Source organism: Panthera leo, chromosome C2 (assembly GCF_018350215.1).
Source record: "Panthera leo isolate Ple1 chromosome C2, P.leo_Ple1_pat1.1, whole genome shotgun sequence".
NCBI classification, from domain to species: domain Eukaryota; kingdom Metazoa; phylum Chordata; class Mammalia; order Carnivora; family Felidae; genus Panthera; species Panthera leo.
Window position 1 is genome coordinate 7178642 of NC_056687.1, and position 17097 is coordinate 7195738.

The 17097-nt window shown below is 48.6% G+C and overlaps 1 protein-coding gene across 5 annotated transcripts in view; it reads left to right on the forward strand.

Annotated features, from left to right (window-relative positions):
• The window catches only part of ERG (ETS transcription factor ERG), a 264684-nt gene extending 248995 nt beyond the window's left edge, over positions 1–15689 (forward strand). For all 5 annotated transcript variants that reach the window (XM_042903746.1, XM_042903747.1, XM_042903745.1 and 2 more), the window contains 4 exons: positions 4504–4572; positions 5086–5142; positions 6069–6116; positions 13804–15689. In XM_042903746.1, coding sequence (XP_042759680.1) covers positions 4504–4572; positions 5086–5142; positions 6069–6116; positions 13804–14324 — 695 coding nt within the window. In that variant the 3' untranslated portion in view covers positions 14325–15689. The remainder of the gene's footprint in view (positions 1–4503; positions 4573–5085; positions 5143–6068; positions 6117–13803) is intronic.
• The last annotated feature ends 1408 nt before the right edge of the window (positions 15690–17097 follow it).

A 17097-nucleotide genomic window follows, 5' to 3' on the forward strand; every position in this document is an offset into this window, starting at 1 on the left:
GCCCCGTCTCTCCTCCTCCACCATCACGCAGTCCCCAGAGCATCGTGCACGTCTAGGATGTTATCCAAAGACACTGGAGGCTTGAGCCCGCACGTGCAGCCTTAACTTTCACTTTTAAGCCAGTGCCCTTCCGGGGTGTCTCAGAATCTTGAACAACTCCTCCTTTGGCATTCACAACTGACTGACATTTCGACGTCACCCGTCAAGGCCAGGCAGCAAATGCACGTTCTCCTCAGTCAGGCCCTGTGGAAAGTCTGCATCCCGGCTCACGGCTGGAAACGCACCCTCCGCTTTCCCTGTGGTTAGACCGTAACCACAGAGGTCTGCAAAGCCAGGAGAGAAAGCCGTGCACAATGCTCCCAGGTCTCCATGTCTTTGATGGGGGATCTTAGAAGACCGTAGGAAGGTCTGGAGGAATACAGGAGAGGGTGACTCCGCCACATCAGGGCGGACTCCCAAACTTCCTTCCATTAAGTAGGTGTTTATCAGGTGGTTCTGGGCAGCAGCTCTTGGCCTTTCTCTTTGCATTAGCCTCTAGGTTCATGGACAGCAGGCAAATCTCATCTGTTCCTACCCAACCCAGCCAGGGCCCTTGCACACTGCTTTGCAGATGCCGCATAGATCCTGCAGAATGAAGATGAGCTCTCGCATGGTCCAAGTTCCGGTTCATTAAAAAATAAAGTGGGCGTGGGCATACTGTGAAGGTTAGAGGGCTGTTCCTCTGTAAGCGTGATGAAAGCAGAATATAAAACTTGGTGAACTTCACCCCGCAGGATGCAGCATAGAATCTATACGTTGTCTTGATTCACTGATGCCCAGGGAAGGGAGAGGGTGGGGGGAGGAGGAGTCTCTTTCCAAATCAAGAACCGATCCCAGCTCCCAGGAAACAAATCAAGGTGCTGGTGTGGAGGGACCCGATGCTAGTCAAACTCCCAATTTTTTGTGTCGTGCTTTTTGGCCTGGATCATGGCATAGAACACGTTTCTTTGTTAACTCTGAGCTGCCCACGAATGGCTTTTATAACCTTCAGTTTTTAAACACACAGCCTGGTGCAGAAAAAAAGAGAACCAGAGCCAGAAAGCAGCTTTCCCCAACACAGGACCTCGTGCCCAGTGTGTGAGTTAGTTACCTTGAAGATCCCAGTACAGGAGAGAATGAGGGTGCATTGAAGTGACCGCCAGAAATTCCGTGTAAAATCTGTTCTTAGTAGAAGTTCTGTGCCCTGCTTTCGCCAGGGGACACATAGCAAATGCGCTTGGAGTCAGAATTTCTACAGCAGCCCAAGGGCAGAAATACCCAGGGCTGGCCGTGCTGTGAGATGGGGTGGCTGGAGAGGCCCCGGCGTGTCCTCCTGAATCAGTACGGCTTCATTCAGCCTTTTCCCAGAGTCACCTCCCTGGGGAGGGAAACTCAGTGCCCCCAGCGCGTGAGCGGCAGCTGATAAGGAAGCACTGGACCAGAATTTCATGAACGAAAACAAAAGCCGACTTATCTTCCGTGGCAATATGTTTGTGAACATGTTAATCATCGTTCATATAAACATCTCAGATTCTTGGCTTAGAGTCAGACTTCGTGTTGTTAAGGTCCTGACTTATTTTCAGGGGAGGGTGGAACACAGTTATAGACCCGGAGAAGGGTTTTATGAATAAAGAGTTTCAAAATATTTGCCTCTTGCTAGTGGGGTGGTTAATTTTTTCCAGTCACATCACATGAGCAGTAGTAGCGGACCAGCGACCAACGGCCGTTCGTTCCGCTCGCATTCTCTCTGGGGAAGGTAACCAGCGTAGAACTCTCTGCACGCATTTTCTCATTTGTCCTGACACGCTCAGCGGTTCTGAGATCTGTTATCTGCGGGAACACAGATTCCTGCCTAGAAACATGTAACGGAGATGATCTAGAACGGGCTCGCTCCGGCATTGTTCAGTGCGCTCCCAGGTCACCCGGGACCTCGTTAAAGGGCAGATTCTGGCTCGGTCGCCCTGGAGTGAGATTCTGCCTTCCTAACCGGCTCCCAGATGTTACCAGTCTTGCTGGTCCGTGGGCCACCCTTTGAGACCTGGGATCGAGAACACCTTTTGGTATTGCCTTGCTTTTTTTGTTCATGTGGTCAACAGAAGCCCCTTTGTCCGTGTGCCTGTCTGCTCCTGAATTCGGCTAGACGCTGGTACAGTAGTCCAAGTGTTCTTTCTGAGACAGTTCTCAGATTGAAGCTCTGGCTGACCATTTTTTTTTTTTTAGACAAAATTCAACCGGGTGGGTATCTGTGTGCGAAGGGCGCCCAGAGACTTAAGTTGACATTCAGCCGTAAACTGATAGCGGCTGCAGATTTAATTCCCGTGTGCAACCCCCAACACCAGAAAAGTGAGAATCTGACCGAGCGGGAACGGCTTATGATCCAAAATGCAAAAATACCAGCTGAGAAGAAGCGGTGAGCAATATTGGAGTTAAAAAAAAAAAAAAATTTATCTTTTACCCAACCAAAGCTATAAAGGGTAGGATTTCACAGACCACACGAGCCGAGGTGCTTGTAGCCGAACAGACCAAATAAATTAAGGCAACTCTGTGTTGAATTTCACATTGCATTTCAGCGGTATGCTCTTTGGGATCCGAAAGTAAGAAGAGGCACATCTTTTTATTCTTTTATTTGTTTATTTTGAGAGAGACAGAGCGCGAGTCGGGGAAGGGCAGAGGCAGAGGGAGAGAGTGAACCCCAAGCAGGCTCCGTGCTGCCAGCACGGAGCCCGACGTGAGGCGTGAATTCACAGAACCACGGGATCATGACCCGAGCCGAAGCCAAGAGCCAGACGCTTGACTGAGCCACCGAGGTGCCCCAAGAGATGCATCTTTTGCAACATAGGCAGACCCTTTGAGGATTGACCCGCCAAACTACCAGTCTAAAACAGGGTTACATAGTCTGTTTAAAGAGAGGCTTAAAACGAATTAGATTGCCTGCCCTGCAAGTGAGATTTGATAGCCATTTCCAGATGTCCAGCAGCAGAATACCTCAAGTATCTGGCTGTGGCTTTCAGTTGGCCCAGAATGACCCATGGCATGGAACTGAGCCCCCATCAATCCAAGAAGGCATAGTTTTGAAGTGGTTCTACAATAAGATTTCATGTAGAAATCACTTCGTGTGTGCACACTTAGTAAGGATACGCATGGTGATGTTCTGGAGTCTATTTTAAGTTTATGTGTTTATTTTGAGAGACAGAGCGCATGAGCAAGGGAGGGGCGGAGAGAGAGGGAGACACAGAATCTGAAGCAGGCTCTGCACTGTCAGCACAGAGCCCGATGCAGGGCTCGAACTCATGAACCTGTGAGTTCACGACCTGAGCCGAAGTCAAACACTTGACCGACTGAGCCACCCAGGTGCACCTGTTCTGGAATACGTTTTTGAAAGGACCTTGAAATGACTTAGAGTCTTCATAATCGTTAACATAACTTGCACCGAGGGTGGGAAGGAGAGTTACTAACTTTGTATGTGCAAAGTGCACTGAAGATTTATGAGACAGATGACAATACGTTATGAATGCAAAGAAACCGTTGCATACACTTAAGCTCTTACCGTCATTGTTAACATGTTGTGGGAACAATATTATGCCGGTCTTGCGATTGATCACATGCAGTTCTTTTAGAGAACTTCTAAATTCATTTAGAGAAAGAACTATAGTAGACATTTACATGGAGAAATAACTGGACAGTTATGACTGATTTAATAGGACTGGGTGAGGGGGGCCTGGGTGGCTCAGCTGGTTGGGCGTCCGAATTCAGCTCCGGTCATGATCTCTCAGTTTGTGAGTTCGAGCCCCGCATCGGGCCCTGTGCTGACAGCTCGGAGCCTGGAGTCTGCTTCTGAGTCTGTGTCTCCCTCTCTCTCTGCCCCTCCCCCACTCATGCTCTGTCTTTCTCTCTCAGAAAATAAACATTAACATTTAAAGATATATATATATATATAACTGGGTGAGATTATAAAAAGAAATGAGGGGTGACTGAGAGAGGCAGATGGCAAGTAAGAGGATGAGGAGGCCATGCTCATTTCCAAGGAAGAAGTGTCATTTAGGGGATTTAGGGGCAGACCTCGAGCATGAATTGGTGGACTTATCAGATTGGTCAGCTCTGTTCTGAGTGGCTCATGAAGGTAACAAAGGGATGAACTTAGGTCAGTTCCAGGTGGAAGCAGGCCAAAGTAGATTGCAAGAAACTCTTTATGTGGTCTTGACCTGTGGTCGTAGGAAGTTTCCTTAGAAGGCTCAGGAAGCCCTGTAAGAATCTCTCAAGGAGAGTTTCCAGATCAACGGGTGAAAACGTTAGATCGATAAAATGAACAAAACGATAATTTCTGAGTAAAACGCAAATCTAATGGGATACAGGTTGGGTATTTCTTTGGATTGCTGGATTTTCATCCACGGTATTTATTCTAACGGACGCAAAACAAAAAGCATACAAAATATGTATTATAAAATTACATTATTGGTCTTTCAGTCATTTTATTTGTCTTTGCAGATTTACCTTATGACCCACCCAGGAGATCAGCCTGGACCAGTCACGGCCACCCCACCCCCCAGTCGAAAGGTACGGTGTTGGCTCCCGTTGCTTGAATCTGCTTCTCACCAGGAGATGACCATTGGTGACGTTTGGTGACCATTGGTAGCGTGCTGATTTCTGCAGGGTATCTACGCTTTATCAGCATAAAATGTTTGTTCCTTTGGCAGCAAAGAGCAACTTGATCTTTAGATGCAATGATTCTTTTTTTTTTTCTAAGTTTATTTATTCATTTTTGAGAGAGAGCGCGCGCGTGCACAAGCAGGGGAGGAGCAGAGAGAGAGGGAGACACAGATTCCGAAGCAGGCTCCAGGCTCTGAGCTGTCAGCACAGAGCCTGAAGCGGGGCTCGAACTCACGAGCCACAACATCATGACCTGAGCATGTCATGTCTTAGAGTAAGAGTCTTAGTCTTACTCTTAGTCTAAGAGTAAGACTATTATGTTAATAGCTAAGCTAATCGATGGGATGATAATACAACATCAAAGATGAGTGGCCAGATAGAAGTTATAACTAACTCTCTCTTTTATTTTGGGATTTTCAGCTGCTCAACCATCTCCTTCCGCAGTGCCCAAAACTGAAGATCAGCGTCCTCAGTTAGGTATGTTTCAGGGAACGTCTTGACGGCCATCGAAAAAGAAGTAGGCTTAGCAGCATGTTTCTAAAATGTGTCACTTCTAAATGAAGTTAATGTGATTTTGTCTTCTTTAAATTTTTTTTTAACGTTTATTTATTTTTGAGACAGAGAGAGACAGAGCATGAACGGGGGGAGGGGCAGAGAGAGAGGGAGACCCAGGATCCGAAACAGGCTCCAGGCTCTGAGCTGTCAGCACAGAGCCCGACGCGGGGCCCGCACTCACGGACCGCGAAATCATGACCTGAGCTGAAGTCAGATGCTCAACCGACTGAGCCACCCAGGCGCCCCAAGATTTTGTCTTCTTTATCATGGCTCCATGCATAAAATATGGACCAAATTATCAGTCTACTCAGTAGGGATAACTCGAGATTTTGCTAAGACATTTCCAAACCTATGCAGTAAATATGGAAAGAACATTCTGCTTGCACACACGTCCCTTCTCTGTGACAGACAAATCCTTTTAATTTTACCCCCAGGCCACATGCCGCAAGCCCGCACTCATGCCAGGCCCCATGCGGAACACCGCGGATTGGTGATATCCAACGGAACACCGTTGATATTGCCAGTGTGCTGAACAACGTGGCCGGCGTGGCCCCGGACCCAGTGGGGACATAGCACATGTTTGCCCAGTTTATGTCCTGGGATGGAGACAGCCAGGTGTCGGGAACCCCAAGCCAGAGCTGAGCTTAGGAGGTCTTTGGCAAGAAACTTCTCTCGGATTCCACGTGACATCTTATTCAGTACAGGAAGTGGTGCTGGGCGACTTTGGTGTGGGGGATACAATGACTCTGACACCTGGAAACACAAGTCGGGGGTATCATACCTGCAGTGACATCACACCAAGCCGCGACAAGGTCTCTGGGATTTGACTTCTTTTCTTTTTGTTGTAGATCCTTATCAGATTCTCGGACCAACAAGTAGCCGCCTTGCAAATCCAGGTGAGAGACTGCTGGTGGTTTTGCCCCTAACAAAGTTACCTTTTTGGCAGTGGCTATTTTGAAAGACTAACTTGTATTGGCGAGAAATCCTTCCAGCTGCACAAGGTGGAGTTTAGATCTCGTTGGATTATTTGCAAGAGGGGAAAAAAACTAAACGGGTCATGGAATCCATTAAGATCTTAGCTGCAGCAAAGGGCAGGATCACCGAATCTGAACTGTATCAGTTGCCTAGGGCTGCCGTAACAAACACCACAAACTGGGGGCTTAGATGACAGATATTTACTGTCCTACAATCTGGAGGCCAGAAGTCCAAAATCGATGTGTCACGTGACAGGCAGCATTTGTTCCTTCCGAGGGCCATGAAGGACGGATCTGTTCCGGACCTCTCTCCTTGGCTTGTAGACGGCTGTCTTATCCCTGGGTCTCTTTACCTGTCTTCTCTCTGTGCGTGTCTCTGTGTCCAGATTTCCCTTTATAAGGACACCAGTCATACTGGATTAGACCTACCCTAACGTCACTTTCACTCAAACAGCTCTGTAAAGCCCCTTTTTCCAAAAAAAAAAAAAAAAAAAAAAAAAAAAAAAAAGTCACATTCTGAGATACTGGGGGTTAAGATTCCAACGTGTGAATTTCGGGGAGAGGGGACACAGTTCATCCCATGACACAGGGAGGTCAAACCCTATCCTAAAAAGGAGAACCTTGACTCCAACCCGAAGGCTTCAAATGTAGGATCATCTTCGATGAACGGTCTGTTTGTGAAGTTAGAGGCTAGGAGAGGGTGCAGATTCTTAATTGGCCCACTTGTGACCCATACCTCGCCAAAGATCGTCACCTGTCATCACATTTCAGTGCCAACCAAACTGTTGTATTTGTTTGTATTCAGATCAGAACCAGCTGTGCTGGCATCCACTTCCGAAATTCACAGCATATGCTGAGGGTTTTCAACAGCACATTCAAATGCCAAGATGACACAGGCATATTGCAAGTACAAGCTGGAATGTATATTTCCTAAACACGGAGGCCAAAATAGGGTTGGAAACGGAAAAGTTCAGATTCAAGCAGCATTCGTCCCCACAAGGGAATCTGTGCTTTGAGAACACGAAATATCATTATCAAGTATCTGCAGCTTTGACATTAAATTTTAGGTAATGGTCACTAGTTCAGAAAAACCCCTCTGAGGCATGTGAGCCGTTAGAAGGGACTGTTTTAGGGGCGCCCGGGTGGCTCAGTCGGTTGAGCTCCGACTTCGGCTCGGGTCCTGATCTCTCGGTTTGTGAGTTCGAGCCCCACGTTGAATTTGCTGCCTCAGATCCTTTGTCCCCCGCCCCCCGTCCCCGCCCCTGCCTCTGCGCCACTCACGCTCTCTCAAAAATGAATACATATTTTTAAAAATAGTTTTTTAAAAAAAGGGACTGTTTATTACTCAACCCTGGGGACTAGACCAGGCGCTCAGTAATTATTTGTTGAAGAAACAAACGCGAGGAGTAAGGAGATACCGTCCTTGACCTTCGAGGTCCTCACATTCTGGTGGAGAAATGAACACGGGTGATTACAACACTGCCACACAGGTGCTTTGCTGTCAAGGGAACGTCCAACTGGTGGCCAAGGCTCCCGGGTGTCTGGTCCCCCCCAATCCCGGGCTCAGCTCTCCATTTCGAACTGCTTCGTAACGGTTCAAATAAAAAGGATTACTATGTTGGGAGATTACTGTTATCAGCCATGCCTCAGGAAGACTGATCTGGCATCAGTGTTCAGGATAGATTAGAAAGAGGAAAGGAACAGACGCGGGAGCACTCTGGGGACTTTAATACAATCATGTGAAATAACAATCAAATAGCTCCCACCCTGTGGAAATGCCCGGGCAAGTGCTTAAGTCTGCCATGCCGCTGCATGACACAGCCCTGGGAGGTCATTATCTTCATCCTACAGAGGAGTCAGAGGTCCAGAGAAATTAGGTGACTTTCCCTGGGTCACACAGCCAATAAAACGGGAAGTCGCATTTGAACCCTGATTCTCCGTCTCCAGAGTCTGGTTTTATTTTCTTGCCCTGCACCGCTCCTGAGTGAGCCCGAGGGAGGAGGGAGGCCTTGGAGAATGGGGGCCAAGAGAATAGAAAGGAAGGATTTCCCTTGAGTTCTACAACCGTGTAGGTGCTGGGAAAATGGCTCTGTCCACAGTAGGTCAGCAAGTCCAGCACTGGGAGCAAAGGACAGCCCTTTGTCCACTAAGACCATCCTCACTTGGCCTGGGGAAGATGGTGACCTCCAACCAGGGGCTTGAAGATAAAGACTTGTTTTACTCAGTTGATAATGATTAGGCTTCTTTCCATCTCTCCTCGGGCTGCACGCGCGTCAGTCGTATTCACGTGGCTTCCCCCACCCCCAAAACCAGAATGTCTCTGGTCTTTCTGGGGATGAGACTCCCTCTTCCTGTTTGACTCTGTTTTCCCATTCTCTGATAAGTAAGCCCTTCATCACTTCAAACTGCTGCCTTCGCTCTTTGTACACCGCAAACTTTTTAAATCATTTTAAGTGGGAAGGTGACATCGTGGTGTGTAAACGCACGAGAGAATAACCACATCTCAAGGTCTCGGTTCCAGATATTCATGTGACGTGCACTTGGGGCCATGTGTCTCCTGCTGAGAGGTGCATCCCATCCCTGAACGATTACGTCATGGATCACACGTAAACCACACAGCCCCTTGATGTCCCATTAGAATGGCTGAACATATATGTGGCTTCTCTAATGAACTGAGGCTGCCTTTCCATGAAGGCACCTTCTTGGGTTGTGTTCAGTGGCCCCCCCCGGTGCTAACTGGACACTCTTTAATGGGGGGCATGAATTGTATCCAGCTTCGTGCAAAGCCAGAGACCAGTTTTAGGGATGTTTTGCCATTGGTTAGGAGGTAGGAGTGTCCAGTCTTCCACTTTGAACCTCCCAAGCCCCAGGCCAAGGGAAAGGACGACCTGGGGAGGACTCGAGGGAGTGGAGGTCAGGCCTGAAAGCAATGGTTCGTGCTGGGATTCGGGCGTCTGAGCTTAGAGACTGGGTTCCAACCTTTGCTGACATTGGGCAACATGAATCACTCTATCTCTCTGGGGTCTAATGTCCCCATCTCAACAGTGGGCTCCCTCACGATTCTTGGGGGGAATTAAATAAATACAAGTGTTCAGAATGGTATCGGCAAAGAGTAGGCTTTCGGTGGCCGTCAGCCAGCCCGAGAACACCATTCAGTTTTTCACGGCCAACATGGGGTGCACGGGGAGGGGCACTTGGCTTCGTTCTGTCCTCTTGTAGCTCTAGGCAAGGTATGTGCCTCTCTTTAAACCCTGGTTTTTGGAGCACCTGGGTGGCTCAGTTGGTTAAGCGTCCGACTTCGGCTCAGGTCATGATCTCGCGGTTCGTGGGTTTGAGCCCCATGTCGGGCTCTGCGCTGACAGCTTGGAGCCTGGAGCCTGCTTCGGATTCTGTGTCTCCCTCTCTCTCTGCCCCACCCCGCTAGCACTCTGTCTCTCTCTTTCTTAAAAATAAATGAACATAAAAAAAACCGGGGCGCCTGGGTGGCTCAGTCGGTTAAGCATCTGACTTCGGCTCAAGTCATGATCTCGCGGTCTTTGGGTTCGAGCCCCGCGTCGGGCTCTGTGCTGACAGCTCAGAGCCTGGAGCCTGTTTCAGATTCTGTGTCTCCCTCTTTCTCTGACCCTCCCCTGTTCATGCTCTCTCTCTCTCTCTGTCTCAAAAATAAATAAATGTTAAAAGAAAAAATTAAAAAAAAAAACCCTCTGGTTTTCAGCTCAAACAAATCATGGTAAGACCCTTCGTGTGTTGAGTTTATCCTCACAGTGTCCTGGCAAGATGCTGTTACCATCACCCCCATTTTATAGACGAGGGCACTGAGGCACAGAACGCTAGGTGAGCTGCCCAAGGCCCCGTGCATGCCAGCACCAGGATCCAGCGGCGGTAGGGATGATTCCAGAGTGGTGCTTCCAGACACCGTACTGCCCTGCACTCTACCACGTCCTGTCTGAGCCACACTGAGCCCGGAGCAAAGCCTCCGCCCTGGGACATGCCAGCTGCCTGGGGCTCGGCATGGTGGAGGGGCCAGGCTGTGCCCACGGGTTTCTCTGCCGCGTGCCCGGCGACGGCAGAAAGTGGCCTCCACTGGCTGCCACCGTGGTGCTTTGGGGGCCCCTCTCTGCTTCATTTCCTGCTCTGTCCCTCCGTCAGGTGGTGGCCGCTGAGCCCCACTCTTCGGGGGGGGGGGGACACCCCTCCTTCTGGACCCACAGCTGCTGAGTCACTCCCAGCTCTGCTTTTCTCTGTGCTTTATAAACCTTTTAGGTGCTTTGCCCTTTTCTGCTTAGTTGTACTTCTTTGCTACTGTTACTTCTCTTCTCTGTCCGCTGCAGGAAGAGACCACCTTCCTTCTAAACATAAAAGCATTGCCTTTCATTCTCTTCCAGGCGTACCCCTCCCCCCCCTTATCCCATTGGGTTCTCCTGTGGGCGGGGCACAACCAACATCATTGTTTCTCCCACCAATCCTGGCTTTGTTAATTACCTCACCCGATCCTGGGTAAAAGTAGCTACTTCTTACTGATGTTGGAAAGCCGCTACCAAGATAGGGTGAGAAAACAGACTGGAAAGGTTTTCCCAAAGGAGGGCGATGGAGGAAGGGGGGAGGTGGCCAGGCTGCCGGATGCCGGATCCTGAGTCTAAGGACCTCTCCTTTCACTTGCCGGCTTGGCCAGTGAACGGCCCAAGCCCCTCTTAGGCTTCCCACAACTTAGATATCCTTGTCTGACCTCCCCCGTTCTGTGTTCTCAAATGCACCTTTATCGCACAGGACATGTTTTCGTCTTCATAAATTGCTTTTGAAATTTGTGGCCACCAGGAACTCAGTTCATCTACCATTGGCTGAGTCCTCAGCAGCCACCGTGCCTCCTTGGCAATTCTTGCCCAAGAAAACCTGCTCCATACTGCGGATCCAAGGGATTTTGTTACGAGTATTAAATTTAACAGTTAATGCTCTGGGCACGCCGTTGCATTTTATAACATTTACTTAAACAGCGATTGATTTTGCATTTTCCCTTTTGTTCTCAGGTTTGGAAGGTGATGAATTTTGTGTAAAGATCTCTTATGCCCATAGATCCTTGAAATGCTCAAGAGGCTGTGTCTTAAAGGTTAACGGGCAAAAGAGTCTAGTAAGAAATCGCGCGTCTTTGGATTTCCAGCTACGCATTTAGATCTCTGCCTTTCTAGTGCTTCAGAAGCAGGAGGGGTATGAAACCACTTTTGTCCGCTGGCTGTCTCTGTGCAGGTTCCTAAAGGAAGTGGGCAAGGGACAGATTCCTAGGAGCAATGCCAAGGTTTGAATAAATACCAGCCATTATTCTGGCTATCTGGGAAGGTCTGTGTGTTTATGCGCAATCTATGGGATTGCTTTCTCTGTGGGAGGACGTTCACAGTGAATGTTTATTTTCAGACAACTCTACGTGTTTACGTGGAAGCATATGTTGGGCTGTTAAATAAAAAAATTTTGTTTTTCCCTATTCCCAGGTCATGTGTGGAATTTTTGTCAAGTAGTAATCCTTTGGTTACAATATGTATACTAAAACCATATGGTTTTCTCATACCATTCTTCATATTTTTTCAAATGCATATTAATGAGATGTTCGGGGCAACCAAAACTTGATTGAGAACAGTTTGAATATGTGGTTCCGAAAAGCACAGGCTTCCATTGAGTTGAATGACAAGCTGTTAATATATTTCAAATGTGCTGTAGAGTGAAAATGAGAGTTTTCCAGAGCACATTCAGAAAAGGCTGACCTTTCTCACGATGCTGTTGCATGGATGAATTCACAAATATACCCATCTCCATGTAGCCAGCCTGGAAACAAGGATGTAAGAGTTGGGCAATTTATGTAGGGAGTTAGCTAGGGAGAAGGGTTTGGGGGGAAGAAATTCTAATTGATTTTTACGCGACATCAACTCCCTGAATAGTTGCCAGTCATTTCATCACACCTCTTGGTAATTTGCTGATCGTGCAATAAAAAGTATTCTTTTGGGGGGCGCCTGGGGGGCTCCGTCAGTTAGGCGTCTGACTTCTGCTCAGGTCATGATCTCGCAGTTCGTGAGTTTGAGCCCCGCGTCGGGCCTTGTGCTGACAGCTCAGAGCCCGCTTGGGAGTCTGCGTCTCCCTCTCTCTCTGCCCCTCCCCCACTCATGCTCTCTCTGTGTCTCTCAAAAAGAAAGAAACGTTTAAAAAAGTCATCTTTTTGGGACAAGCCTGAGGCAGTGTTCGAGCTGGAGTTTGGGAGGAAAGCCAGGCCCCTTAGTTACTTTCAAAGCTTCTAAAATCTGTTCAGCACATCTTAGTTCCTCCTGGTGCTCAAAACTGCTGTCGATATTTACATGCTGCTTCCCTGCAGGAAGCCATAAGTCATCTTAAAATAGTGTAACGTGGTGGCTGGAACGATATGCCTGGATTTTTCTCGAAACTTAATAAGAGCTGAAAGACACACCCATGTGTCTCTCCAGTGGGATCGAACACAATTCTGTGTGCCCCCAGCTAACTGAGATCTGGCTGATGAAGGTGGAGTCTCATTTGGTTCCCCAGAAGGGCTTGCAGTCACTCACTGCTGCAGATTTTCTTCTGGAAACTTCTGAACACAACTGGCATCGCAATGCGAGGGCAACCCGTGGATTTCCGTTACGATGCAGTTGCCTAAATACTGGAAATAGGTGATCTGGTTTGAAAAAGAGCCAACTTTTTCTAAACTTCCTCATTTTGAGTGGGTTAATTCTGTTCTAGGAAAAGTTTTGACAGAATTGCTTTCTGGGTGCCAGCAAAATGTTATGTTAGAAATAACGGTGTTTACTTCCATTCTCTATTTTTTCCATAAACTTTTAGAAGTTCATTTCCTAAATATGACTTTTATTATTTTATTTGACCTCGCCAATATAAATGGTGTTAAGTCATTATTGCCATCAACATAATGGCACTTTCTGCCTCGCAAAATAGGAAAAATAAACCCTTTCACCCCTGAAACACAGAGTTGGCTTGGCTATGCTTCTAAGGAAGTCAGACATGGATGGGACCAACCTAAACTTTGCCCCGTAGAAATTCTTTGCGTTGCATTACTTGGATCTGTGGATGAGCCCGATATCACCAAAGATCCTCAGCGAAGACCCTGTTCCCAAGACACAGAACTTGGGATGCCGATACTTGTGCAGGTGCTCAGTTCATTGTGTGTCTCTGGGAGAGAGGCAGTGATGAAGCAGACAGGGCAGGGGCGAGGCTGCGGGGGCTGGTGGCCTTAGCCGGAACCTTGCTCTGGTCTGGTCCTGCAAGGAGCTCACGAGTATGAACAGCATCACAGAGCTGGCCCCTCCTTGAGGTAGTGAGACGGGCCTGTGGTGCACGGTGTCAGCCCCTCTGGCTGGGGGTTGCCCTGGGGGGTCGCGGGGGGAGGTGAAGCAACTCCTGTTCAGCCAAGGGCAATATTCTGGAGAAGAGGGAGGAAGGCAGCCACCATCCCCAGCAGCCGAGGGACGGGCGCGCAGGCAGGTCAAGGCGTCTGCAGGGAACACCACTAAGCACCCGCTTCCGTCTCTGAAGAAACACTGCCTTTAGCTCGGAACCTGTTCTCACTGGTCTTCTGTTTCCTTCCCCCCGCCCCCCTCAGGGAGTGGGCAGATTCAGCTGTGGCAGTTCCTCCTGGAGCTCCTGTCGGACAGCTCGAACTCCAACTGCATCACCTGGGAAGGCACCAACGGGGAGTTCAAGATGACGGACCCCGATGAGGTGGCCCGGCGCTGGGGAGAACGGAAAAGCAAACCCAATATGAACTACGACAAACTCAGCCGCGCCCTCCGCTACTACTATGACAAAAATATCATGACCAAAGTCCACGGGAAGCGCTACGCCTACAAGTTTGACTTCCACGGGATCGCCCAGGCCCTCCAGCCCCACCCTCCAGAATCATCTCTGTACAAGTACCCCTCAGACCTCCCTTACATGGGCTCCTATCACGCCCACCCACAGAAGATGAACTTTGTGGCCCCCCACCCTCCCGCCCTACCCGTGACCTCGTCCAGTTTCTTCGCCGCCCCAAACCCCTACTGGAATTCGCCAACCGGAGGTATATACCCCAACACTAGGCTTCCGGGCAGCCACATGCCTTCTCATCTGGGCACTTACTACTAACGACCTGAGGGACGCCTTTCCCAACAGCATACGATCACCAAGAAATTGCCACCAACTCTATCGGAGAACGTGAATCAAAAGTGCCTCAAGAGGAATGTAAAAGCTTGACTGGCGCTGGGGAAGGAAGCCAGGGACGAGATCCAAAGACTCTTAACGGGAGGGATTTACTCAAGTATTACTCCAGGAATAAAGAGGATGCGAAAAATGTAACGTTATCTGGACACCTCGGGTGTGGACCCACCTTGTAAAAGACATTGTAAGTAGAAGCCTGAAGAACTCACGAGGACAGAGTGCCAAAGAAAGCGTTCTTAAGAAGCGTATAAACTTCAGAGGGGAGTTTGGGGTCCCGCTAGCGCAAACGGGGATTCAAGTACAGTGAGAGTGGTAACACAGCCTTCCCCTGACATACCATTTACATGTCATTTTAAGGAAAACTACCTGTATTTAAAAATAGAAACATATCAAAAAAGAAAAGAGAGAGACCGTGGCCCGTCGACAGATACCGAGATGGAACTCAGTAGAACGTGCTGTTTGGGTGAAATCAGATGCGTTCCGTTCGGGGGAGAGCCACAGCTCCCGGACCGTATCAGGGGAACTGAGCCCGGCGGTGGGGCCGGGGCCGTCTGCGGACAGCGAGCGTGTGGTTGTAGACAGAGGGCTGGAGGAGGTGCAAGAGAAGGGAGCGGAGGAGGAGGAGGCCAGAGGGCTGGGGGAGACGCTTGTCAAGCAGTGGAGACTGGACTTGGGACAGTGCAGAGGCCGGAGACTGAGTCGGGAGACTTGCGGGTTCATTGGTCGGTGCCCTACCAAACCCAGTGTTAAGAGGAAGAATATGGCGTCCAGGACGAGGGGAAGTAGTAGAATTCAGGAACAAGAATACGCATCTCTCTTTTTTGTTTGTTTGTTTGTCTGTCAAAAGAAAAATTTAACTGGAATTGTCTGATATTTAAAAGAAACATTCGGGACCTCATCGTTATGGGGGGGGGCTCTGTTCCCCACAGGGTCAGGTAAGAGGTGGGTAGCCTTCTTCGATGCTGCCATCGGAAACCATCTAGGCGTTTGGGTTGGGCAGAGGCTCCGGGTTTCCTTTCGAGTCGCAAACGCTGTGCGTTTGTCAGAATGAAGTATACAAGCCAATGTTTTTTCCCCCCTTTTTATATAATAATTATATAACTTATGCATTTATACACTACGAGTTGATCTCGGCCAGCCAAAGATACACGACAAAAGAGACAATCAATGATAGAATGTGGCCTTGAATTTTAACTCTGTATGCTTAATGTTTACAATATGAAGTTACTAGTTCTTAGAATGCAGAATGTATGTAATAAAACAAGCTTGGCCTAGCATGGCAAATCAGATTGACCCGGGAGTCTGCATTTGCACTTTGTTAGCGACTGAAGTTGCCTAACAGAGATGTGTGCTGAACTTCGGGTCTTGTGTTCTGGTTTTATTTTGTCGGGGAATCCGTGCGAGAGCCAAGCAAATAGGATGTTTGGCGCCCAAACGGTGTTGGCCTCTCCAGGCCCTTCCTGCTCACTCTCTCTTCCTCCTCGTCTTTCTGGAGCAGACGACCAAAGGTTTCACGTTGGAACCTCCATGTGTGTGTGCCCAGAATGGAAAGAGGCCTCTCGAGCGGGGGTTGTGACAGAAATTCCAGAGAAGCACCTGGTCACAGATCACCCTCAGTCCCTGCCAGGATCATAAAACATTGGTTGAACGGCGAACCGATCTACTGCTCTTAGCACAAACCGTAACCTTGTTGGTCAATAAAGCGTCGTGGACAGCCAGTTTCTCACTTTACAGGAACAAGGGATGGCTTCTAAGTTTACCACTTGGCTTCCCTTTGAGAGGCCCTGGCCGGGTCCACCGTTGCCTTAATCTTCCCACGCTGGGATGATCTGGGCACTGTGGTTTGGGGTTCGCCAGCCTTGAGCCTCACATGTCCGCAGACACTACTCCTACGATCTGAAGTCGTTGGTTGCCCTTGACATCTTCTCTCTTCTGTGTGTGTTACCTGCCCCCAACTTTGGCCAAGGTGAAGGCGGTTCGAGAGGTGGGATACAAAGCAAGGGAGACTCACCAAAATCGAACAACTTCTTAGCCTGAGTCGGTTTCTGAACTGGCCCATTTCATAGCCGTCTTGGGGCTCGTTTCGCACTTTGTAAGTCTTTCGCTATGATTAAATCAAGTTGCCAAACCTCTGTGCTATGGATATTTTGGCAGTGGTCTTTAAAGTCAGTAGGATCCGATTACCAAAGCTTCAGACGCTCTGCATTACTTGGATTAAAAGAAGTCCAACCATCAATCATTTTGCGGCAGCTTGGGAAAGGCCCATAAAGTGCCTGTACCTCCTGGGGGGGTGGGGGGAATAAAAACATGAAAGCTGGCAGCTGGGGTGACCCAAACGTTTCTAATGGAAAAAATCCATCATCTCTATTTTGAAATGCAGAGTCAAAGACACCTACATTTTGCATATAAATACGAGTTTACTCAGATGATCACTCCATTCCACTCCTTCAGAATTATATCGTGAGCAAAATCATAAAAATAAGACCTGATTAGCATATTCCATTTTAGCAGATGTTTCCAGTTAGGCTCTCCAACACCCACCCAGCCCAGATGATTAGCAAGCTTTACGACAGGCGTGAGCAGCCGAGATGATTTTGGGTGACACGATACTCCTGTGTTCTCCCAAATAAATAATTCTTAAATTATATCTCAAAATAACATTCGCTATCTGCTCCTGTCTTAGTCTAACTCCAAAGCACTC